At 40.5% G+C, this 25915-nt stretch overlaps 1 protein-coding gene across 3 annotated transcripts in view; it reads right to left on the bottom strand.

Moving 5' to 3' along the window:
• Positions 1-907: 907 nt before the first annotated feature.
• Positions 908-25915, bottom strand: part of DCLK2 (doublecortin like kinase 2) — a 151608-nt gene continuing 126600 nt past the window's right edge. For 2 of the 3 annotated variants that reach the window (XM_056562824.1, XM_056562823.1), the window contains 2 exons: positions 18969-19082; positions 908-3280 (listed from right to left, as the gene is read on the bottom strand). In XM_056562824.1, coding sequence (XP_056418799.1) covers positions 3137-3280; positions 18969-19082 — 258 coding nt within the window. In that variant the 3' untranslated portion in view covers positions 908-3136. Of the gene's footprint in view, positions 3281-18968; positions 19083-25650; positions 25881-25915 lie in introns of those variants that run through there. The other variant, XM_056562825.1, reaches the window with a different exon arrangement.

The following is a 25915-nucleotide window of genomic DNA, read 5'->3' on the forward strand; positions in this document are numbered from 1 at the left end:
ACAAAAAAGAAATTCAAAAAGAAAAGAATTTCCTCTGCAGCATACAGCTGTTAAAAGGTACTGGAAGGGTAAAGATTTTTAAATAGAAGTAATTTACAAATCTGTTTAACTTTCTGGCACCAGTTGATTTAAATAATAATAATAATAATAATAATGTTTTCCACCCGAGTACCCATTTAGGCTAAGTTTCCACTTGTTTTTTTTCTGGCAGTTTTTGGAAAACTGCCACTGCAGTTTTTGTGCCAAACCAGAAGTGTATTCAAATGGAATAGGACATATAAAGTAAGGATTTATACTTCTCCTCCCTTATGGATCCACTTCTGGCTTTGGCTCGTAAACAGCAGTAGTAGTTTTCCAAAAACTGCCAGAAATAAAAACAAGTGGAAACTTAGCCTAAAGGAGACAGCTTTCTGTTGGGTTTCTTTGTTCCTGACAACTTTCCGGTTTTAGCACCAGCAGTTTTGGTTTTCTGTACCATTTCTACATTGATAACACCCAGGTATACAACTCCTCCAGTGAGATTATACTGTGAATCAAGCATTATCTCCATTTGAAATCGAATCTTTTAAAAACGGAACTGTATAGCAAAAACATTTACAAGGCAGCTGAGTTGTGTTTGGTTATATGTGTGAATATGCCCTTTGAAGGGTCATACATTACAACCCCTGTTAGGTGGGCCTAGCTGTAGCTTGCTGGTTTTAGGAATGTAAATCCAGGCTTGAAAGCGGCAGAGAGGTGTACAACCGTAAATAGTGGAGAAGAAGTGCCACGTATATAAGAATTAATTATACAATGAACTTATCAGCCTATTGCATGATTTTAGTTAGAAAGTGGAGATCTACTGTATTTATGATAAAGACCTACTAATCGTATAATGTTTGCAAAACAAAAAAAAACACAAGCAGCCTTCCATGAAGAGGATGTTTATTGGAAATATTTTACATCTCTAGTACAAAATGAAAGCCATATACTGAGAGGTTCTAAAACATGATTTCTGGAAAAATGAGCAGCAAATACATGAACACATAGGACCTTGTGAAAATGTACCTGTGCACCTGAAAAATGCTGCCTAAAATAACCAAAGACTAAACTAGAACATTCATATGGAGAATCTTCAGGTGATATTACTGCTCCCGGCGCTCCTATTAGAAATTATTACAGACAGTGGCTGTACTTAAAAGGCTTGGCTTATCTTATGGGGCTAATGTTTCTGGTATGTCTTTTAACCAACTAAATACATTTTTTTTGTTTTACTGTTAGGCAGCAGGATGTGTCTTGTAAAATGCAATTTACATAATCTTTTATAGTGGAGACATTTTAAGACAATATATCTTTTGTAGAATAATTTAAGGTACATACATGGACCTCAACAACACCTACCTATTAAAAACAGGTGATGAGCCCAAATGCGTCATCTATAGAACTGCATGTTCCCTGCTGTAGAAAACAGGGCCATATGTTTAATTGTCACACAATGACCATTTATTTTTTCCTCAGCCATTTTCTTATTAAACCATGGAGAAAGGAGCGGTGTTGCTACAGAAATACACACAGGTTGTATAGAAAGTTTAATGTCCTTTTTTGGATGTAACATGATTATAAATCACAGTTTACACCACAGTTCTTGGTTGTATATTTCAAATACAGTAAGAATCAAACAATGGCCTCCAATTAAAGGGAGAGTACTGCCATAATAAAACCGTGAACACACCTGTGACAATATCTTGTATGGACAGCTTCAGAGACAATTTTTGTATAGTATCCACACTATTGTGTTTGTTTCGCTCCAGTTTCCTGGCCTTTCTGTTTAATCCTAATCTGCTCTTGTCGGATCAACCAAACCTAAGTCCACTCTCTCCAGGGGCCCTGTAGTAGTTGCGTTGCCTAAATTTATGGCATGTACTCCTTTGACAGTTATGTCTTTGATGATCCCATTGCATTTACCAAGAAAACAGATAATATCCATCTCCATTTTTTTTACTGAAAGTCATTGTGGTTTCCAGCACACTCTACATATTTAAACATATTTTGCATCCTTTCTAGGTCATCGTAACATGAGTGGGCACATTAACCATGATTGTCTTTTTTTATTTAATTTGTAGAGATTGTCAGATTCCTATGATAATTTAAAATAACAGAAGGCCCCATGTAAATAGTGGCATAACAAGAACAAACCATGCATTGCCCCAGGTACGGACTCTATTTGCAGTACATATTGGTATTGTGTTGATGTATTGTTAAGCAGTGAGTGCACAATATGAAAGTCTTGCTAAAAAGCATAACTCTATGCTTATGTATGCTTAATGCAAGAATGTTCTATCCTGTATGACTATGAATGGTATCAGATCAAACCCTAACTGCACATTCCGGCTTTTTATCTGGATATTAAACAGTATTAGAGAAAATGTTATTTAGTTGCGCTTCTTTTTGCTGAGATCAGGTTTTGTTCCTGGTTGTTGTGACATGCAGCAATTTCTACATTCCATCGTGTATCAGAATTATTAGCAAGTTATTTTACATAAATAGTTGTAAGATCCAAACAAAGTAGTCACACAGCAGTCAATGGAAGAACAGGTCTTCAAATAAATACCCCCTTGTTAAAAGCATGTACACTTTTCACCAACATTCTTGAATACTACAGGATGGTAAACCTTAGCCCATTACATTGTAGTACTGTACTTTTAGAATACAAACTCTGATTTTATGAGTTCTTAAAAATACTAAAACTATAGAGAAAAGAATCCCCCTGAGCTCCCCCCTCCAAAAAAGGAACTACTATCGTCAATGCTAAAATTAGGATGTGCTGTAGAGATCTTCTTCTGGAAAATCTCAATAGTGTAAAGAAGGCAGTAGCCTTTTGACCAGCACTTCCACATATGTAACTAACCAATACTCAAAGCTATTCCTTTTAGAAACTGCCCAACTAATGCGTTCTTTAAAGTAGGGATTTCCCCAGTCCAACCCTAACACTCTAGTGAGGTCCTTTATTGATTGTAATGAAGTGTTTCCCCCCAAAAATAAAACAAACATGTTGTGATAAGAAGAGCTATCGCCCACTGGGTTTGGTCATCAATGATCCTTATGGTTAGTAATCCCACTGCCCAGCAGACAGTAATCTGCTCCAGGCTTTAATCCATCACATCAATTTGGTAGACTCCAAATCCAGGTGAAGGTCATCACCCAATGCTGTCACCATGCTGGTTTTCTCCTGGTCAGTGGTACCATTGTCATTACAGCGTTTACTGCAAACAATCTGCCCTTGTTTATCAAGAGCTGTGTTCTGTAGAAGAAAAGGATGAATGGATTAGAAAACAGAAAACATTTCATCTAATGATAATGATTAAAAGCATGCAAGAAAAAGGAGAAATAATAATGGTTACTATTAAGTAATCTTCCACCATGATCATCGCTGTGGTTGGTAACCGCTTTACATGACCGTGGTTGAGGTCTGATCACCTTGTGTAGCAATACTGCTTGGACAATATTAGGTTACATTCACATCTGAAAAGCAGGCTATGTTTGGGGTAATACACCAAGACAGAAGCTAAACGGTATGCTGATTGTATGTATATACACACACACATACACTGCGGCATACCAGTGCTTGGTACACTGAGATCAAAGCACCAAATGTAGTCCACTAGTGACTATGTTTGGTCATTTTCGCAGCCTATACTATTCTTCTTCTTCTTCTTCTTCATTTATTTATTTATTTTTGCAGGACTCAAATGAAAGCAATATTTAGAATCAAGCAAAAACAAAAAACAGTATACAATAAAAAATAGAAAACATAGTTACAGTATACCATTCTACCAGTATGCTGGCATATGTGTAAAGTACTTTAAAAATGTGAATATAGCCTAAGCTTCTATCCAATCTTACTATTAGAGCAATTCCTAAATTGTTCTATTTTGCTTTACGCATCCTGAGAATTAGATGTATGTTGACATGTCAAACTGTGAGTCTTTTTTTAGGACACTTTGATTTGTTCGATTCTATACATTTATGTTAGTATTTTTATTATTAGATTCCTTTGGAAAATAACACTAACACGAAAACGAAGAACATGCCAAACACTGTTCATGGGAAACCGAGTGACACAGAACTGTTTTAATGGAACACACAGAACAGGTTGTACTGACTAAAAAAGCTGCTGCACATTTCCATGCAACACAGTTTTTAAAGAGGTTTCAGGTATAGCGAGTAAGGCTTAGTCATTGTATAATGGAAAAATATCCAAATGTTGTGTATCATTTGTGTATTCACTTCTTACAGTTTTTAAGATCTGCCTTCAATAAGTAAATGTGATATTTCAGCTAAATATAGGTCCTGGTAATGTGATACACATATATACAAGGCGAGATACAGGTACAGTGGCATGTTATCAGAGGCATCTCTTGTAATAAGCTGTATACATGCATGATTACATAACCAGAATAGATAAGGAAACAATAAAGGCAGCCAAAGACTGTAAGCAGAGATCCACAATAAATTGATACACATGTTGTATTAGAATTAATATAACATTTCATTATACAGTGCATGAGCTTTATTTGCTGAATCCAAAAGACCCCTTTCAATACAAACACAGCTAACCAACAATAGATAATGGCGACGTATATAAGTTCCGTGCAGTGGGTAATATTAGCAGGGGTGCCAACAAGCTACTCTTCAAGTAAAATCGTACATAGTTCCCCAAGTAAAATCGTACATATATGGTATGTGGTCTGAAATTACTATTGTATCTACTTGCCCACTGCAATGCATAGGGTCTGCACACAGGGCTTAGAGCCATTTTATCATTGGCTACTAAAGTTTTCAGTGTTAATGGCTTTATAGTAAATCTCTGATTAAAGGAAATCTGTCATCAGAATCACCCGCACTAAACCTGTTACACAGGCTTGTAGTGCGGTGATCCTGATTAAAACGCTTCTTACCTGGTTAAAAATGGTTCAGCTGTTCTTCAGATATCTATATTTTTAGTTTTCTGTTATTCCCTGGCTTGGGACTCAGTGGGAGGTCTTATCATCTCGGACTCGGCTATACGTCATTCTAGCTGGGCAGAGCGGCCGCCCGGCTCATGAATATTCATGAACTTCTCCTCGTAGTCTAATAACTCCTTTTTCTAGGTCTGGTGGGGAGGGCCGCGCATGCGCCGCGTTCCGTACACCCGGAAGCAGCGTTCTCCCCCCGGCTTCAATCGAGCTGCGGCCCAATACAAGTAAGAAGACGGGCTGCATGAGTGAAAAGCCGCGGGGAGAACGCCACTTCCGGGTGTACGGAACGTGGCGCATGCGCGGCCCTCCCCACCAGACCTAGAAAAAGGAGTTAGACTACGAGGATAAGTTCATGAATATTCATGAGCCGGGCGGCCGCTCCGCCCAGCTAGAATGACGTATAGCCGAGTCCGAGATGATAAGACCTCCCACTGAGTCCCAATCCAGACAATAACAGAAAACTAAAGATATAGATATCTGAAGAACAGCTGAACCATTTTTAACCAGGTAAGAAGCGTTTTAATCAGGATCACCCGCACTACAAGCCTGTGCAACAGGTTTTGTGCGGGTGATTCTGATGACAGATTTCCTTTAAACAACATACATGGATCTTCAGACTTTCCTCAGTAATGCGATCTCACAGTTTTATCTATACAGCCATTATTATTTCTCCTCTCTAATGGAACAGGGTATTATGTTATGCATTTATGAAGCAGATAAAGCATTGCAGATGCAGTTAGTACATACCATTGTCCTGGACCTATGCAGAGGGGAAGCAAGGCAGGCATTTGGAAACAGGAGGGATGGCGGAAAAAAGCAAGGGATAGAAACTAGACTTACTAAAAGCAAAGTCAACAACACTGAATACAATAGAAACAACAATGTATTCACATGTACTGCATATACGGCACTACCAGTGCAACACTGTTAAGGTACCCACACACATTAGTTAAATGCCGACAGGACTGAGTTGAACGCCGGCATTGTTTGATCTACTATGTATAGGGGTGCCTTGGCTCTCCCTAAAAACATGTTGTTGTATTTCAAAATGTCCAATCCTTTGTTCTCACTGCAGGCAAGCTGCCTTCATAGGTGCCTCTTCCTATAAGGAAACTAAGGCATGTTTGGCTGAACTGAGTGTGCATGTACTATATATGGAGTCTGAAGTGTATGGCAACCCTCTGTTGACTCCAGATTCCTCGCAATGTAGGAAACAATAACTTCAACAAGTTGCAGTTAAAATAAAAAATGTGAACCCCAGGTCTGAATTACTTATTTTTGCTTTAGTAACTTAATATGATCATTGAACGTGGAGGGACACTTTCCCTCAGATGTTGTATGCTTAAAGGGGAACTCTGCCCCTTTCCTTTGGATAGGGGATCGGATGTCTAGGGGCAGATATCTTATCCCCTATCCTTTAAACTGTGTTAAGGCAATGCGTGGTTATTCCAATTTATTTTTCTTAAGCCATGATCACACTTTTATACTCTTTTTATCAGGTCTCTTCAGTCCTAGGCTAGTATATAAACAAGAGAGTGATCTGAAATGAGAGGAATAGGTTTCCATCACAGCCGAGTTATCCCAAACTAACTAGACAATTGACGCTGCAGACTAAATAATAAGAGAGAAGATACAAGAGAACATTTCTGGATACTGCATCTGCGGAAGTCAAGAAGTCTGAAAAGGATTTCTGCTACATTAACAGAGACATTTGTGAAGAAAGCAAGTGCTGTAAGCCAATCTGAACCTTCCCCAGCAAGGATCGAAGAGCAGTGTGAAAGAAATAGGCTAAAGTCAGGGTCATGCAGAACATTTCTTATTACAGTGTAGTACAATATACCAAGCCTGTCCTTCCTTCTCATGATCACTGGCCCAATATTTATGCAAGATATGGAGGTCAGAAGTTCTTGGCTACAAGTCAAACTCAAACTGTGAAATGAAATGTATAAAGCATCATCAAAAAGCTTCTCAAAACTAAATTCTTAAGTTTTTTAGCTCACAAAATTTGTATACCTAAAGGGGCTCTCATTCAGGTTTTTGTATTGCAATTATCGATTACAAAGCCAAGAATGAATATGAAACAAGAAGAAGCCTCAGTGTTCCCTTCATATGTATTTTCCATACATGGTCTGTTCCTGGCTTTGAATTCAATAATTGCAATTAATAACCTGAACATATGAACACAGCCTAAAAGATACGGGACACTTACCGTATATGTTAATACAATGCTCTCAAATTTCTTTACAATTTAATTGGTGAAAAATACACCAATGAACCATCACTGATTTGCTACCCAAAATGTGCTAGAATGAAGTGTATTAGGAGCTTGTGTATTTGAGCCTCACAAGGTAAGTGGGGTTTGAGAGAGAAGGATGTGATTTAATGTAAAAGGGCATGGATTAAAATGCTAAATTGTGGCCCATATTTGTGGCCCATTGTTGTAAGTCTCTTTTCCCTATGATCTGGATTTTTTCACCAAAGGTACTAATCTCGGAAAAATTGTAGTGCACCAATTAAAAGTGGTGCATTGCACTCTAATTCAATTTAAACAAACTATTAATATGTTCTTTTTTTTCTACCTACACAATTCTGTGGAATTTTTCTTACCACTTTAAAGTTTGTAAAAAATTAATACAAAATGAGTATAAATTTTAATAATAATAATTTAATTAATAATATTGAGGATTCTCAGGGCAGAAATAATCCACCTGGAGAATGTGAGGGCGCCAATTTCTGTCCCCATAGATGACAATGTATTCCGTGTGGATCCCACTAAATTAATGACCTAGATCATTCTTTCGTGGCGCAAGTGCTGTAAAAGGAAAAAGGACAAAGGACAAACTGAACTTTAGCGGGGAAGAACTCAGCGGCCAGGGCACACACTAAAGTAAGTGAAAACGGTATGAACTCCTGTTCACCCACACTATCAGCCAGGATATCGGGTTTAGTGTGGGTGAACTGGTTGACAGTTTTCCTTTAAATTTGGTGGGTTTTGAGAAACCCAACACATCCACTTGATCATGTTAAAAATGCAAGGAGTAGGGTAGTTCAGGTTTCTTTTTGCAAAAGAGTTGTGGTTGGCTAAAACCTGAAACTGTTTGAATGGAAATAGTAAATGTGGACCATTGTAACAAAATTTTGGTGCAAAAAGTGGTCTAAGTAAGCTCTAAAATAGTTCTATTCTATGCTGTAAAGTTAACATAGTATTAATAAATCCAACCCAATGTTTTTATTTACTGACAGCAAACAGAAATGTTGAAAGCATGCAACATGGAAACACTAAATATATTGGAGGGAGGTTACTTTTTCACATAAAACAGGAAAAAAAAAACTGTAAACCAACACTTACAAGATAAAAGGCCACAATGGACTTTGCAGCACTTTAATTATTGAGCACACAGTAGGAGTGTGGAATAAATGTTCTTTTTGTATGGTTTGTGACATTGTTTTCCGCTAAACTTGTTCTTACGTTTTGGAACAATAGAGAGCCATTTACCATGGTTGGGAAGGTTTTTATCACACTATATGACTGCCAGGTTTTATGAACAAGTACAGCCCTGTGTACTATAGCAATTTTATAAAATTACACCCATAGCCAAATTGGTGCATAAATACCTCAATATAGTGCAGTTTTTGCAGCAACCCCGCCACTCGTAACAGTGCAGTATCGATAGCAGCCACACCTAGCATGCACCCCAGTGTGATGAGATCTTATGGAGCTGGTAGCTACGATGGAGATGCCAAGAACCACGGTCTGACACTACACAGTTACGAACAGCAAATGGGCACTATGAAAAAAAAAACTTCTGATATGTGGTAGAGAGAGCAAAGGTTTTAATCATTCGGGGTTTGCATATTCTGGGTAAGTCTATAAGGCTAATATACCGTATATACTCGAGTATAAGCCGAGTTTTTCAGCACGATTTTTCGTGCTGAAAACACCCCCCTCGGCTTATACTCGAGTGAACTCTCCACCCGCAGTGGTCTTCAACCTGCGGACCTCCAGAGGTTTTAAAACTACAACTCCCAGCAAGCCCGGGCAGCCATCGGCTGTCCAGGCTTGCTGGGAGTTGTAGTTTTGAAACCTCCGGAGGTCCGCAGGTTGAAGACCACTGCGGCCTTCGACATCATCCAGCCCCCTCTCACCCCCTTTAGTTCTGTACAGTACTTGCCTCCGCTCGGCGCTGGTCCGGTGCTGCAGGACTGTCCGGAGAGGAGGTCGTCCGGTGGGATAGTGGTTCCGGGCGGCTATCTTCACCGGGGAGGCCTCTTCTAAGCGCTTTGGGCCCGGCCCCAGAATAGTCACGTTGCCTTGACGATGACACAGAGGTACGTTCATTACCAACGTACTTCTGCGTCATCGTCCAGGCAACGCCTCTATTCCGGGCCCGCAGCGCGGAGAAGAGGCGCCCCCAGTGAAGATAGCTGCCCGGAACCACTATCCCACCGGACGACCTCCTCTCCGGACAGCCCTGCAGCACCGGACCAGCGCCGAGCGGAGGCGAGTACTGTACAGAACTAAAGGGGGTGAGAGGGGGCTGGATGGTGTCGAAGGCCGCAGTGGTCTTCAACCTGCGGACCTCCGGAGGTTTCAAAACTACAACTCCCAGCAAGCCCGGACAGCCGATGGCTGCCCGGGCTTGCTGGGAGTTGTAGTTTTGAAACCTCTGGAGGTCCGCAGGTTGAAAACCACTGAGGGCGGATGATGACAAGAGGATGATGAAGGGGGGGTGTGGGATGATGAAGGGGGGGGATGATGACAAGGGGATGATGAAGGGGGGTGTGTGGGATGATGACAAGGGGATGATGAAGGGGGGGGTGTGGGATGATGACAAGGGGATGATGAAGGGGGGGTGGTGTGGGATGATGACAAGGGGATGATGACAGGTGATGATGATGAGGGTCTGGATGATGACAGGCGGTGATGATGATGAGGATGTTAATGACGGGGGTCTGGATGATGACGGGGGGGGGATGATGTATTTCCCACCCTAGGCTTATACTCGAGTCAATAACTTTTCCTGGGATTTTGGGTTGAAATTAGGGGCCTCGGCTTATACTCGGGTCGGCTTATACTCGAGTATATACGGTAGATAAAATTGGAGAGGCTCTTGTCAGACTAGTCACCACAAAGACCTGAGATGCCCAACTGACACATATACCCATGGTGTCCAGAAAATATAGATATAAATATATGGATTTGGGGCTCCAGGTCATGGATATTATATATATTTCAATAAAATAATATTGGTATGTACCATACAAGTAAATAAGGAGAGGGATACAGTATAAAATACAATACATTTGCTTCTTGAATTAAAGACAGATATTTATTATAGTAAAAATATATAGTAACATTCCCTTGGGTATGTCACAGGGCCCTTGTGACCACCCTCCGGCTACTTACAGTAAAATAATTAAAATAATAAAAAAAGATTATAACAATACTGCTGCTAGTGATCAAAAAGTGCATAGTGATATTCACAGATGATTAGAAAGGCATTATGCGCCTTGTAGTCAGTTGAAAGCAAATGTCTTTATGAGGCAGTATGGGACTTGTAGTTGCCGTTCTAATCACTATATGCATATTGTAATCTTATGGTAGAGCAGATGCTGTTGTAGATACTAAAGTATTGCACGTAGATCCTTAATAGAATGAATTAGCTACTCATCCCTCCGCATATACAGCAAGATAATGAAAGTCAAATGGTGCGCTGCACCCCTCACTTATCCCAGTAGTGTTTGCAGCCCGGGAGATAGCAGGTTAGTGAGGCTTCGCTTGGTGCTGGTCCTAGAGTTGTCTGCGCAACTCACATTGGATTGTACTGTGATAAACCGACAGCCCGCCGCTCCGGCTAGATACACGTGCAGTAATCGTTCTGCTGGCGGCTGTCCTGATGGAAACTTCTTGTGAAGTGGACTCAGGTGATGTAGCGGGGATGAGTAGTTGCGGTGTCCTCGTGCATCCACGTAGAAAGTTGTTTGATTGACAGGGCACTGACAATCAACATAGCCAATATCAAAGCAGCAGTATATGGTCATACATATATTCAGGTATTGGCTGGATGCCTTTTTTAGACCTCCGTAGGTCTTTTCTTCAGCAGCTCATTCAGTACCTCATTCAGTAATGGTTTTAGGAGTCATTCTGAAAAGTATATATATAGGCTTAACCCCTCCCCTAAATAGTGACATCACATCCATTGTTAATTAGTGCAAATTTGCATTAATCTACTGGTTTTCTGTCTCTAGTAGATTAAGCTTTATACCAGTGTTTCTCAACTTCAACTCCCAGCATGCCTGTCCAGTGGTATAAAGCCTAATCTACTAGAGACAGAAAACCAGTAGATTGATGCAGATTTGCACTAATTAACAATGGATGTGATGTCACTATTTAGGGGAGGGGTTAAGCCTATATATATACTTTTCAGAATGACTCCTAAAACCATTACTGAATGAGGTACTGAATGAACTGCTGAAGAAAAGACCTACGGAGGTCTAAAAAAGGCATCCAGCCAATACCTGAATATATGTATGACCATATACTGCTGCTTTGATATTGGCTATGTTGATTGTCAGTGCCCTGTCAATCAAACAACTTTCTACGTGGATACACGAGGACACCACAACTACTCATCCCCGCTACATCACCTGTGCCCTCTTCACAAGAAGTTTCCATCAGGACAGCCGCCAGCAGAACGATTTCTGCACGTGTATCTAGCCGGAGCGGCGGGCTGTCGGTTTATCACAGTACAATCCAATGTGAGTTGCGTAGACAACTCTAGGACCAGTCTCACTAATCTGCTATCTCCCGGGCTACGAACACTACTGGGATAGGTAAGGGGTGCAGCCCACCATTTGACTTTCATTATCTTGCTGTAAACGCGGAGGGGTGAGTAGCTAATTCATACTATTAAGGATCTACGTGCAATACTTTAGTATCTAAACGGAATCAGCACTACCATAGGATTACAATATGCATATGAGTGATTAACTACCACGGCGACAAGTCCCATACATTTACTTTCAAATGACTACAAGGCGCATAATACCTTTCTAATCATCTGTGAATATCACTATGCACTTTTGATCACTAGCAGCAGTATTGTTATAATCTTTTTTTTTTATTTTATTATTTTAAATATTTTACTGTAAGTAGCCAGAGGGTGGTCACAAGGGCCCTGTGACATACCCAAGGGAATTTTACTACCGTATATATTTTTACTATAATAAATATCTGTCTTTAATTCGAGAAGCAAATCTATTGTATTTTATACTTTATCCCTCTCCTTATTTACTTGTATGGTACATACCAATATTATTTGAATTAAATATATATAATACCCATGATCTTGAGCCCCAAATCCATATATTTAAAGGGGTACTCCCATAGAAAACTTTTTTTTTTTTAAATCAACTGGTGCCAGAAAGTTAAACAGATTTGTAAATTACTTCTATAAAAAAAATCTTAATCCTTCCAGTACTTTTTAGGGGCTATATACTATAAAAAATGCTTTTCTTTTTGGATTTCTCTGATGTCACGACCACAGTGCTCTCTGCTGATCTCTGCTGTCCATTTTAGGAACTGTCCAGAGCAGCATATGTTTGCTATGGGGATTTTCTCCTGCTCTGAACAGTTCGAAAAATGGACAGCAGAGGTCAGAAAAGCATTTCTTCTGTGGTATACAGCCCCTAAAAAGTACTGGAAGGATTAAGATTAAGTAATTTACAAATCTGTTTATCTTTCTGGCACCAGTTGATTTAAAAAAAAAAAGTTTTCCATAGGAGAACCCCTTTAAGCATTAATAACTCTTGGACGCTTAAACTTACGAATTTGATTCCAAGACTGTTTTTTTTTTTTTTTACATATTCTACGTTATGTTAGTGGAAAATTTTCGACGATACTTGCATAATTTCTTGGTGAAAAATTTGAAAATTTCATGAAAAATTTGAAAATTTTGAATTTTTTTAACTTTGAAACTTTCTGCATGTAAGGAAAATGGACATACCAAATCAATTATATATTGATTCACATACACAATGGGGGAGATTTATCAAAGGATTTAGACTGGTTTTTCTTGTCTAAATTTGTCGCACAGAAAGTCGCAGTCTGAATATGTGCGACTTTTCTGCGACTTTTGCTCTAGAGGATTTTTAGAACATGATGCATGTTAGTCTATTTTAGACTGAAATGCATTGAAAAATGCATTGGTGCTGAATTTATCAAAAGCGACTTTTCAGCGACAAGACGCATAGGCTGAAAGTACGCCGAAATGTCAAACCATGTTGGAGCAGGTTTAAATATAGACTAAAGCATAGATCACGAAGTCTGTGCACAGAATTTATCAAGAGCCGTGCGCCATTTGATAAATTAGGTGCACAATAGACCAGACTAACCCTCTGTAGTTTGGTCTATATTGATGCGGGACATAGACAACTTTGATAAATATCCCCCAATATGTCTACTTTATGTTGGCATCATAAAGTTGAATTTTTTTTTGCTTTTTGAAGACATTAAAGGGCTTCAAAGTTTAGCAGCAATTTTCCAGTTTTTCATGAAAATTTCTAAATCTGAATTTTCCAGCGACCAGTTCAGTTTAAATTATATAAACTACACCCCTAAAAGAATTCAAAATAATATTCTGAATTTTTGTTAACCGTTTAGGTGTTTCACAGGAATAGCAGCAAAGTTAAGGAGAAATTCTAAATCTTCAAATTTTACACTAACATGTTCTTGTAGACCCATTTTTTGAATTTTTACAAGGGGTAAAAGGAGAAAAATCCCTGCTAAATTTGTAACCTAATTTCTCTCGAGTAAGGAACTACCCCATATGTGGATGTAAAGTGCTTTGTGGGTGCACTAGAGGGCTCAGACAGGAAGGAGCGACAATGGGATTGTGGAGAGCAAATTTTGCTGAAATGGTCTTTGGGGGTATGTTGCATTTAGGAAGCCCCATGGTGCCAGAACAGCAAAAAAAAAAAAACCTATATGGCATACTATTTTGGAAACTACACCCCTCAAGGAACGTAACAAGGGGTACAGTGAGCCTTAATACTGCACAGATGTTTGACGAATTTTCACTAAATTTGGACGTGAAAATGAAAAATTTGATTTTTTTTTCACTAAAATGCTGGCGTTGCCCCAAAGTTTTCATTTTTATAAGGGGTAATAGGAAAAAAAGCCCCCCAAATGTGTAACACTATTTCTTCTGAATATGGAAATACCCCATATCTGGATGTAAACTGCTCTATGGGTGAACTAAAATGCTTAGAAGAGAAGGAGCGCCATGGAGAGAGAATTTGGTTGGAATAGAAGTCGGGGCCATGTGCGTTTACTCCATGTGCCCCAGGAGCGACGGCGGCGGCGGGACTGACATGTTCCCTGAGCAGCAGCAGGAGGTGAGTGACAGCCTCCTGCTGTTGCTTAGCAACAGCTCCCAGCATGCAAAAAGGGCATGCTGGGAGCTGTAGTTATGCAACAGCAGGAGGCAGACCACCACAACTCCCAGCATGCCCTTATGGGCATGCTGGGACTTGTAGTTTTGCAACAGCTGGAGGCACATTCTTTCTATAGAAAAGTGTACCTTCAGCTGTTGTATAACTACAACTCCCAGCTTGCACAATCAGCTAAAGTGCATGCTGGGAGTTGTAGTGGTGCATCTGGCGGTTGCATAATTACAACTCCCAGCATGCCAGTTGGCTGTCGGTGACTGCTGAGAGTTGTAGTTTTGCAACAGCTGAAGGCACACTGAGTTAAGTAGCAAACCAGTGTGCCTCCAGCTGTTGCATAACTACAATCCCCAGAATCCCCAGCCAATGTAGTATGCCTCCGGCTGTTGCATAACTACAAGACCCAGCATGCCCTTCTGCTGTCCGTACATGCTGGGGGTTGTAGCTTTTGCAACAGCTCAAGGTACACTGGTTGCAAAACACTGAGTTTGTTACCAAACTCGGTGTTTCACAACCAGTGTGTCTTCAGCTGTTGCAAAACTACAACTCCCAGCATGCACTGATAGACCGTACATGCTGGGAGTTGTAGTTTTACAACAGCTGGATGTTTCTCCCCCCCCCCCCCCCAATGTGAACGTACAGGGTACACTCACATGGGCGGAGGATTACAGTAAGTATCCGGCTGCAAGTTTGAGCTGCGGCAAATTTTCTGCCGCTGCTCAAACTACCAGCGAGAAACTACTGTGAACCCCCGCCCGTGTGACTGTACCCTAAAAACACTACACTACACTAACACAAAATAAAATAAAAAGTAAAAAAACACTACATATACACATACCCCTACACAGCCCCCCTCCCCTCCCCAATAAAAATGAAAAACATCTGGTACGTCACTGTTTCCAAAACGGAGCCTCCAGCTGTTGCAAAACAACTACTCCCAGTATTGCCAGATTGCCACTGACTGTCTAGGCATGCTGGGAGTTTTACAACAGCTGGAGGCCCCCTGTTTGGGAATCACTGGCGTAGAATACCCCTATGTCCACCCCTATGCAAGTCCCTAATTTAGGCCTCAAATGCGCATGGCGCTCTCACTTTGGAGCCCTGTCGTATTTCAAGGCAACAGTTTAGGGCCACATATGGGGTATCGCCGTACTCGGGAGAAATTGGGCTTCAAATTTTGGGGGGTATTTTCTGCTATTACCCTTTTTAAAAATGTAAAATTTTTGGGAAAACAAAAAATAATTTTTTTTTTACATATACAAAAGTCATGAAACACCTGTGGGGTATAAAGGTTCACTTAACCCCTTGTTACGTTCCCCGAGGGGTTTAGTTTCCAAAATGGTATGCCATGTTTTTTTTTTTTGCTGTCCTGGCACCATAGGGGCTTCCTAAATGCGGCATGCCCCCAGAGCAAAATTTGCTTTCAAAAAGCCAAATGTGACTCCTTCTCTTCTGAGACCTGTAGTGCGCCAGCAGAGCACTTTTCACCCCCATATTGGGTGTTTTCTGAATCAGGAGAAATTGGGTTTCAAATTTTGGGGGGTATTTTCTGCTATTACCCTTTTTAAAAATGTTAAATTTTTGGGAAACCAAGCATTTTAGGTAAAAAAAAAATTTTTTTTTTTACATATGCAAAAGTCGTGAAACACCTGTAGGGTATTAAGGTTCACTTTACCCCTTGTTACGTTCCCTGAGGGGTCTAGTTTCCAAAATGGTATGCCATGTTTTTTTTTTTTGCTGTCCTGGCACCATAGGGGCTTCCTAAAGGTGACATGCCCCCCAAAAACCATTTGTCGCTCCTTCCCTTCTGAGCCCTCTACTGCGCCCGCTGAACAATTAACATAGACATATGAGCTATGTGCTTACTCGAGAGAAATTGGGTTTCAAATTCAAGTAAAAATTTTCTCCTTTTTACCCCTTGCAAAAATTCAAAAATTGGGTCTACAAGAACATGCGAATGTAAAAAATGAAGATTTTGAATTTTCTCCTTCACTTTGCTGCTATTCCTGTGAAACACCTAAAGGGTTAATACACTTACTGAATGTCATTTTGAATACTTTGGGGGGTTTAGTTTTTATAATGGGGTCTTTTATGGGGTATTTCTAATATGAAGACCCTTCAAATCCACTTCAAACCTGAACTGGTCCATGAAAAATAGCGAGTTTGAAAATTTTGTGAAAAAAAATTGCTGCTGAACTTTGAAGCCCTCTGGTGTCTTCCAAAAGTAAAAACTCATAAATTTTATGATGCAAACATAAAGTAGACATATTGTATATGTGAACCCAAAAAAAAAATTATTTTGAATATCCATTTTCCTTACAAGCAGAGAGCTTCAAAGTTAGAAAAATGCTAAATTTTCATTTGTTTCATCAAATTTGGGGATTTTTCACCAAGAAAGGATGCAAGTTACCATAAAATTTTACCACTAAGTTAAAGTAGAATATGTCACGAAAAAACAATCTCGGAATCAGATTGATAACTAAAAGCATCCCAGAGTTATTAATGTTTAAAGTGACAGTGGTCAGAATTGCAAAAAATGCTCTGGTCCTTAAGGTGAAAAAGGGCTCGGTCCTTAAGGGGTTAAAAACGCATACGGTTTACTTTTTTCCATACTGTTCCATCCGTTTTTTTGCCATACGGTTTTCTTTAGAAAAACGGATTGAAAACAGTATGGCAAAAACGTAGTGTGAACCCAGCCTTACTCAGTGTTTACCCACCAGTGTGCCTCCAGCTGTAGCAAAACTCCAACTCCCAGCATGTACAGTACTAACAGCCGCTTGTTGCCGGGCATGCTGGTAGTTTTGCCAGATCTGGAGGGCCACAGTTTAGAGACTGCACAGTGATTTCTAAACGGAGGTCCTCCAGATCTTGCAAAACTACAAATCCCAGCATGCCCAGACAGCAAATGGCTGTCTGGGCATGCTGGGAGTTGTAGTTTTGCAAAAGCTGGAGGCACACAACTACAACTCCCAGCATGCCCAGACAGCCGTTTGCAGCAGGGCATGCTGGGAGTTGTAGTTTTGCAACATCTGGAGGATTACAGTTTGGAGACCATTATGTAGTGGTTTTTAAACTGTGGTCCTCCAGATGTTGCAAAACTACAACTCCCAGCATGCCCAGACAGGCATTGGCTGTCTGGGCATGCTGATAGTTGCAGTTTTTGAACCTGTAAGGGGGAGGGCACTTACCCCCCGTCATTGTGGCCGCCGTCAGACCGCCGGATCTCCGCCCGCCTGCCGTGCACCCGCCCCTACACAACCGATCGCTGAGTGGTCTCCCGCCGGACACCCCGGGACTTTAGCTAATTAACCCGTTCCGCGCCGCAGGAGCGTGCATTTAATGAACGCTGCCTATATACGGCAGAATACGCAAAGGTATCACGTCATCTGCCGTATAAAGGCGATGTTCTGTGTGAAGGGGTTAAGAATAGAATAGATGACTTTGGGGGAGATTTATCAAAGGCTTTAGACTGGTTTTTCCTGTCTAAATTTGTCGCACAGAAAGTCGCAGTCTAAATATGTGCGACTTTTCTGCGACTTTTGCTGTAGAGGATTTTTAGAACATGATGCATGCAAGTCTATTTTAGACGGAAATGCATTGGAAAATGCATTGGTGCTGAATTTATCAAGTGCGACTTTTCAGCGACAAGTCGCATCTGCCCAAAATACGCTGAAATGTCAGACCATGTTGGAGCAGGTCTAAATGCAGTTTAAGCTGTAGACCCTGAAGTCTGAGCACAGAATTTATCAAGGGCTGTGAGACCTTTGATAAATTAGGAGCACAATAGACAGGAGACTACCACATACGCTGGTCTATAAGCATACCCAGAATAGACTAGATTAGTAAATGTCCCCCTTTGACTGTTAACTTTGCTGTCATTTTGGTTAGAGAGCTCGGTTTAGGTTCACACAAGGTGGTTAGGTCTGCACTGACTTAGGTTCTCTCTAGCAGCTCTATTGTGTGTATGCTGATATACTGGCTCTTTCCATTATACATGAAATAATTTCTAGGCTAGTTCATGTATTCCTGCCTATATTTGACAAAAATGGGATTGAATTCTGAATTCCAAATTCTCAACATTGTTTGACAGTTGTGGAGGCCACATGAGGAGGTAAGATCTTGTATGTGTTTATGTGAGTGCAGAGCCGGGTGACAGCCTGCTGCAATGGTGCATTTTGCAAGGAGTCTCAAGGGAATGGAGGCCTATCTAGCCTGACACCCACTTACAGGGGATTAACCAGAAAAACATTGATTACCTGCTCACGGAATAGGTGATTTGCAGGGCTCTCATTGATACTAAAATTATCACTTGTACCTTCGGTATATAAAAAAAATATTTTCTTGGAAAATATATACATCACAGAATTTTGGCAATTCCAGTAAACAAATTTGTTTAGCTTCAAAATGCTGAAGGGTAAATCCTATCTCATTTGTGGGATAAATGCATTGTTCTTTATATCTAAAACTAACAGGTACATGCATCATTGAGCAGGCCTTCAAGACTGCAGAGAATAAAACACTCACCATGATCACAGACACGGCCGCTGTAGTGTTATTACCCTTGGGTAAGGAGTTAAAATGCTGTTTTAATTTACCTGTAACCTCAACCTGCATATTATTCCCCAGAGAGGCATCATCCTGTATAAAAAGAGAATAGGACTCATTAATCGACATTGTGGTCAAATATACTGCTGATGGCCACATTGTCATATAGAACACAGGTTAAACGTTAGACATAACATACAGTACAGACCAAAAGTTTGGACGCACCTTCTCATTCAGAGTTTTCTTTATTTTCATGACTATGAAAATTGTAGATTCACACTGAAGGCATCAAAACTATGAATTAACACATGTGGAATTATATACATAACAAAAAAGTGTGAAACATGTCATATTCTAGGTTCTAGCCACCTTTTGCTTTGATTACTGCTTTGCACACTCATTCTCTTGATGAGCTTCAAGAGGTAGTCACCTGAAATGGTCTTCCAACAGTCTTGAAGGAGTTCTCAGAGATGCTTAGCACTTTGTTGGCCCTTTTGCCTTCACTCTGCGGTCCAGCTCACCCCAAACCATCTCGATTGGGTTCAGGTCCAGTGACTGTGGAGGCCAGGTCATCTGGCGCAGCACCCCATCACTCTCCTTCTTGGTCAAATAGCCCTTACACAGCCTGGAGGTGTGTTTGGGGTCATTGTCCTGTTGAAAAATAAATGATGGTCCAACTAAACGCAAACCGGATGGAATAGCATGCCACTGCAAGATGCTGTAGTAGCCATGCTGGTTCAGTATGCCTTCAATTTTGAATAAATCCCTAACAGTGTCACCAGCAAAGCACCTTCACACCATCACACCTCCTCCTTCTCCCCACCAGCACACCTGTGAAGTGAAAACCATTTCAGGTGACTACCTCTTGAAGCTCAACAAAAGAATGCCAAGAGTGTGCAAAGCAGTAATCAAAGCAAAAAGGTGGCTAGAACCTAGAATATGACATATTTTCAGTTATTTCACACTTCAGTTGTTATGTATATAATTCCACATGTGTTAATTCATAGTTTTGATGCCTTCTGTGTGAATTTACAATTTTCATAGTCATGAAAATAAAGAAAACTCTGAATGAGAAGGTATGTCCAAACATTTGGTCTGTAATGTATATTATAGCAGCTCTATCCTAAACATATGAAGTTCTATCTAAGGGACACATATCATCACAGGCCAGACTATTATACTAAACAGCCCAAAAATCTGTGCCTTTTGCATTTTATCTAAGAAAAACAGTATACCAGGTTAGATAGGAGTACATTGTATTTCTGAACCTGTTGTATTCCTCGCTCCACTATTATTGAGTGATGTTTACTGTGTATCTACTTGTACACATCAATGGTCAGAAAGTGTGTGTAAGTGGGAAGGCTCCAGGCTCAAAAATATTTGGAAGTCTAACCGAGTCCGGTGTATTTAGTTTTACTAGATATTATGCATTTGACACTATATTTTTTCTGTATAATAGCTAGTCGACCCTGTCATGCCCACATAGAGTGGCATATTTTCATCAGAAGTCTTCTTTAAAGCCAAGCAGGGAACCAAGATAAAGCATAAACCTAGTGGCTTGACATACTGTACACATTCTGTCACATCGATGTCTGCATTACACAAATGTTTTTCCTGTTATTACTTTGAGGGGCCCCACCATGCTTCTTCCATTGCTGCCATGTTATACTGAAATGATATCATGCTCTTTTGTGATAGTTTATGCTTTTGGTACTGTATGTTACGGTTATTGGTCAATAAACTGTCCAATTTAGATACTGTTTTTGTGTAGGCTGGGATCACACATAGTACTTTGATCAGTATTTGTTTTTTATTTTGAACCTCATTTCAGTTGCAATTTTTAGCACAAACCAGGGGCGGAACAGATAAATTGAAAAACTAGAACAGATAGATTTGAACTTTTTTGTGGTCTCCTTTACTATCACTTTGCCCCCTTGTGAGACCTCTGGGTCCTGGAGACATGAAAAGTGCCATATTCGGCAGTCTCCCACAATTTAGACATTCAAAATGTTTTTGTTAACTGGTTCTCCCACTTTTAATAAATCTCCCTATTTATAAAACCGGGTTGGACCATTAATAAAGCACTTTCTGCCTTTTGTCTCAGCTCCATTCCTCGTAGTCTGTAAGCTCTCAAGAGCAGGGCCCTCACTTCTCTTGTTTGAATATTTAGTGTGTAATATTGTAATGTCTAATACTTGTCTCTATTGATGGCCCTAAAATTTTTATGTTTGTTGGCGCTATATAAAGAAATTATTATTATTGCATAAAATACTGACCGTAATACTATGCTTGAACCAGCCTTACTTTCTGGTTTTCTTCTCTTAAAAACAGGAGGACGCTCAGTACATGATACGAACAGGTACTACCACAGAATTTGACCACATTCTGCTGCCATCAACCACCAAAAATGATCTCAGCAAAGTATTATGTACAGCATAAGAGATAACAGCAAAATCCCCAGGGATGGAGACAGATTTACCAGGCACGTACACTTCCCACAAAGCCTATAGCAGATCCTACATTACTCACAAACAGCATCAGACAGAAGGTCCATGGTCTCATGAGAGGAAGGATTTTGAGGGCACAGCCTACTTTTTGTAAATCTACAGTATCTAAGTATTGGCACACCCAGGATTTAGCAGGACATCTGATGACTGGTTTCAAAGTGTCACTGTCCTTATTAATTATTTTTTAAACTGTCACACAGACATGTCAAGAGTTAAGAGTGGTCAGGTTTCCGTGATGAGACCCCTTACGATCATTAGCTATAACTGGGTGAAGTACACTCCCTGGCTGGCTACTTGGTATGGCTGAGGCGCTCCATTATAGTCTATGAAGCCCATCAGTCAAATCAAGCAGCCAGCTGAAGAGTAAAGCATGCTGTACATCAGTGAAGATGGAGCTGGGATGCAAGTATGAACGAGGAGGTGTGCTAGGCTTTGGTAGTCCAGGAGATTGGCTCCACCACACTAGGTTGAGAAATAAAAAGATTTCATAACTTTGGCAACCACCATCAGCTCCAGGAAAGGTACAGTTTACTTTAATACCTTAACAACTATCCAACAGTGTCTGTAGCTCTTAACAGCAAATACAGCTGAAAGATTTTCATTAAGGAATCTGTCAGTAAATACTATTTGTAGGGGGCATTAGATTTCTTTCTCTTGCTTGAGTTTTGTGAATATGCAGGAGTAGATATCTATTCTTCCTATGGTTTAGGTGCACAGCACCCAGACTGTTTCTTCCTTCTCGGATCTAGGAGTAATACTATACATCTCTTATTTTGCACTGTAATCCATGGAGATTGTATAGAGTTATAGAAGTTATACTGTGCACTCTTGTGCTTTTCTCTCCAGCGCATCATTCACAGAGACTACAGCATATGCTCTATAATCTATAATAGTGGAATACTAGTTGATTCATTTTTATACTATAGTCTATACGCTATGTGTGAACCTACCCTTAAACAAATTATCAGACTCGACACCTACTAGGGCCCTGTGGTCAGTCTAATTATTTATGTATATTAATAATAAATTACTATTACTATATTTTATACATTAGGTATTTTTTTTCATTTATTACACATTACAACTGTATGAATTTCTCTCTTTATTTACTTTTATATATATTTTTTTATACCAATTCCTCTCAACTACACATTTAAAGTACTGGGTACTCTGCTCCTGGGCATCTTATCCCCTGTATCTCCGTCTCTACCATAGAGCTGAATGGAGGGAACGTGACGACCACAGCTGCCCAAAGCCTAGCACAGCTAGCATTCTGAACATAAATGTTCAGAACGCAGGGATGCCGGGCCGGAGATCGCGGGGGTCCCAGCAGTCAGACCCCCTGTGATCAGACATCTTAGCCCCATCCCTTGGAGTACCCCTTTAAAGGTATGTTCAGACTACGGATTTGTAGCTGAATCTCCGCTCGCAGAATTCAGCGAGCGGAGATTCAGTCTGGCAGCCAGCGCCGTCACCATTGACGGATATGCAGTGCTCACGGACTTCCGCGCAAAGAATGAACATGTTCTTTCTTTGTGCGGTACAATTTCAGCGGCGGAATTGTCCGCCACTGAAATTCCTCAGTGTGAACGGGTCTCGCGGAAGACCCATTCACACAGATGTTAAGTTCACTTTGCGGAATTTCACTCGCGGAATTCCACTCACGGAATTCCGTGGGAATTCCGCAGTGTGAACATACCCTAAGGAGTAATAATCCCTATATATATTTATGAACACTACATAACTCTTCCAGTTTACTATATACCACATAGTAGAACGTTTTCCCTTTTTTATGTTGTACATCTATTGGCCTGGGTCAAATATATTTTAGAGCATACCTAGAAGGACTGTTTTCTCTATATTTTGTTGTTTCTACAGATAGGATACTGAGTGACACAGTAACCTCGGTACACATCTAGCATCTCAATCCATCATATTTTTGTCAACCGCAGTGTGAGCTGCACTAAACCAATATTGCACATTTAAGGAAATATGTCACCAATGTCACCTGCACTAACCTGCCTATACTGACACATAGTGCAGGTGACACTGATGACATATCTCCTCCATTAATTTACAGTGCCCTGCTTGTCCTCAGTGCACAGATCCCTGCTTTTTCTCAGTGTTAAGAGTCCCGCTTGTCCTCAGTGTACAGAGCCCTGCTTGTCATCACTGCACAGAGCCCCGCTTGTCCTCACTGCACAGAGCCCCGCTTGTCCTCAGTATAGAGCCCCGCTTGTCCTCAGTATACAGAGCCCAGCCTGTCTTCACTGTACAAAGTCCCGCTTGTCCTCAGTGTACAGAGTCCCGCTTGTCCTCAGTGTTCAGAGCCCCGCTTGTCCTCAGTGTTCAGAGCCCCGCTTGTCCTCGGTGTACAGAGCACCGCTTGTCCTCAGTGTACAGAGCCCTGCTTGTCCTCAGTGTACAGAGCGCCACTTGTCCTCAGTGTACAGAGCGCCGCTTGTCCTCTGTGTGCAGAGCCCCGCTTGTCCTCAGTGTACAGAGCGCCGCTTGTCCTCAGTGTACAGGGCGCCGATTCTCCTCAGTGTACAGGGCGCCGATTCTCCTCAGTGTACAGAGTGCAGCTTGTCCTCAGTGTACAGAGTGCAGCTTGTCCTCAGTGTACAGAGCGCCGCTTGTCCTCCGTGTACGGAGCGCTGCTTGTCCTCAGTGTACAGAGCCCTGCGGGGTATGCGAGTGAGCACAGCACTCCCGCCTGTCTAATTGACAGGCGGGGAGCTGTGCTGAGCTCGTCACATGCTCAGCCAGCACTTCGATTTTGGACTCACTGCCAGGCTGCTGTGAGTCTGAAATCAATGAAAAGCTTGTGGCCAGAGACTCTAGGGAGACCCCTAGTGGCCATATTTTCAAAATGAAAATACACATAAAAGAAAGCATTTTTAAAATGAAATCCAATTACAAAGTTGTTCTATATACAATCAGCTCTAACATATCAAAACATTTTTTTGATGAAAGGTACTCTTTAATATTTAGAAAACAAAAATATCCCTGTATTCTCCAAAGACCAAATAAGTCTATACATTTCCTTCAGTAAAAAGGTGAATTCCTGCTTTACCTGTCAAAAATTTTGGTTTCAAAGTACAAAGCCACTGGGAGATTCTTACAATGTTGGAATCCTTAATGGTTTTTACATTTAGCTAAGTAATTGGGAGCTCTCTTTCTTTCTCATACATATCAAGGTCAATTAATATTTCATATTATTATGGTTTACTCTTTCTTACTATGAAAACACCATTTGAAATTTTTCCTATAACTGTACATATTATAAAAACACAAATTTTATAAATGTTCATTACGGGAAAATTCTTTTAATCAAAACGTTTACAGATAAAGAGAAAAGTGTCTCTTGCTTAGGTAGCTGCAGTGTCTCCAGAGCAGATGTCAAAAAGAAGTAGGACTAGGCATGCTGGATTTATATATGCATGACTGCTGTTACCATGAGAGACAGCCACTATCAGAAGGGTCCCGCAGCTGCTTAGCCCCTCTCCCTAAATAAAAATGGTTTATGGTAGCATCAGAGAAATACCCATCTTGTGTATAAAGGTCCACACTTGGAATCACTCAATGCCCTTACATCTACCATCATTAAATGGCAAAGTAAAGAAGATAACCTTGACTATAAAATGGTATGTCTACTTTGTGGCTTTCTGAGAAAGCCTGAAACTATTTTCCCCTTGGGGAGCTTTGTCCCTAGAAATGAAATGCTTTATGAATGGGAATGTTAGTTACCAATTCACATACAAAGTAAACATAGAAGGTACACTACGCAAATTAGCATCCATTGTAAGACTGAGATAATTAGCTGCAGCAGGAGCCTCTCCCTCTGTACTGTCTGCAGTACCACAAAAAGATCATAAGCTCCACCTTGTTAACTAAGCCCTGCCCTTCATTCATTTACCAGAGGAAAATCATAATTTCATCAGGAAATTAACATATGTTTTTTGCAAAATTATCTATAAGACTGTTTGCTTCAGACAATCCTACAGATCAGCAATGTGGGCGAATGTATCAGAGGATGACTTGTATCATTCACTTCTAGTTTAGCCATTCCTTCAGCCCCAATGCTAACAGTTATGTCTCTTCCACATTTTAAAGAACCATGTATTGTTAAAATGAATACACACATTATGGTATGTGTTTCTCATTCTCTTTATTTTTATGAAACATATTAAGAGTAAGCTGGTGATCATTATATTACTAAACTCCTCTTCTTTCTGTTTCTGTAGGTCACTTTTTTTTTTCTATCAAACATACGTTGTCAAATGTCTAAACTGCTGATGAGGACCATTTTGTTGAACGTAACTCTGCAATCTTTTCTTCTCTGTTTCTTTATCTGATGGACGCAATGTTTCAATCTATACACCTGTAAGAACATTCCTTTAATAAAATGTTCTTTAA

The sequence above is a fragment of the Hyla sarda genome, chromosome 1 (genome assembly GCF_029499605.1).
Source record: "Hyla sarda isolate aHylSar1 chromosome 1, aHylSar1.hap1, whole genome shotgun sequence".
In the NCBI taxonomy this organism is placed as follows: Eukaryota; Metazoa; Chordata; class Amphibia; order Anura; family Hylidae; genus Hyla; species Hyla sarda.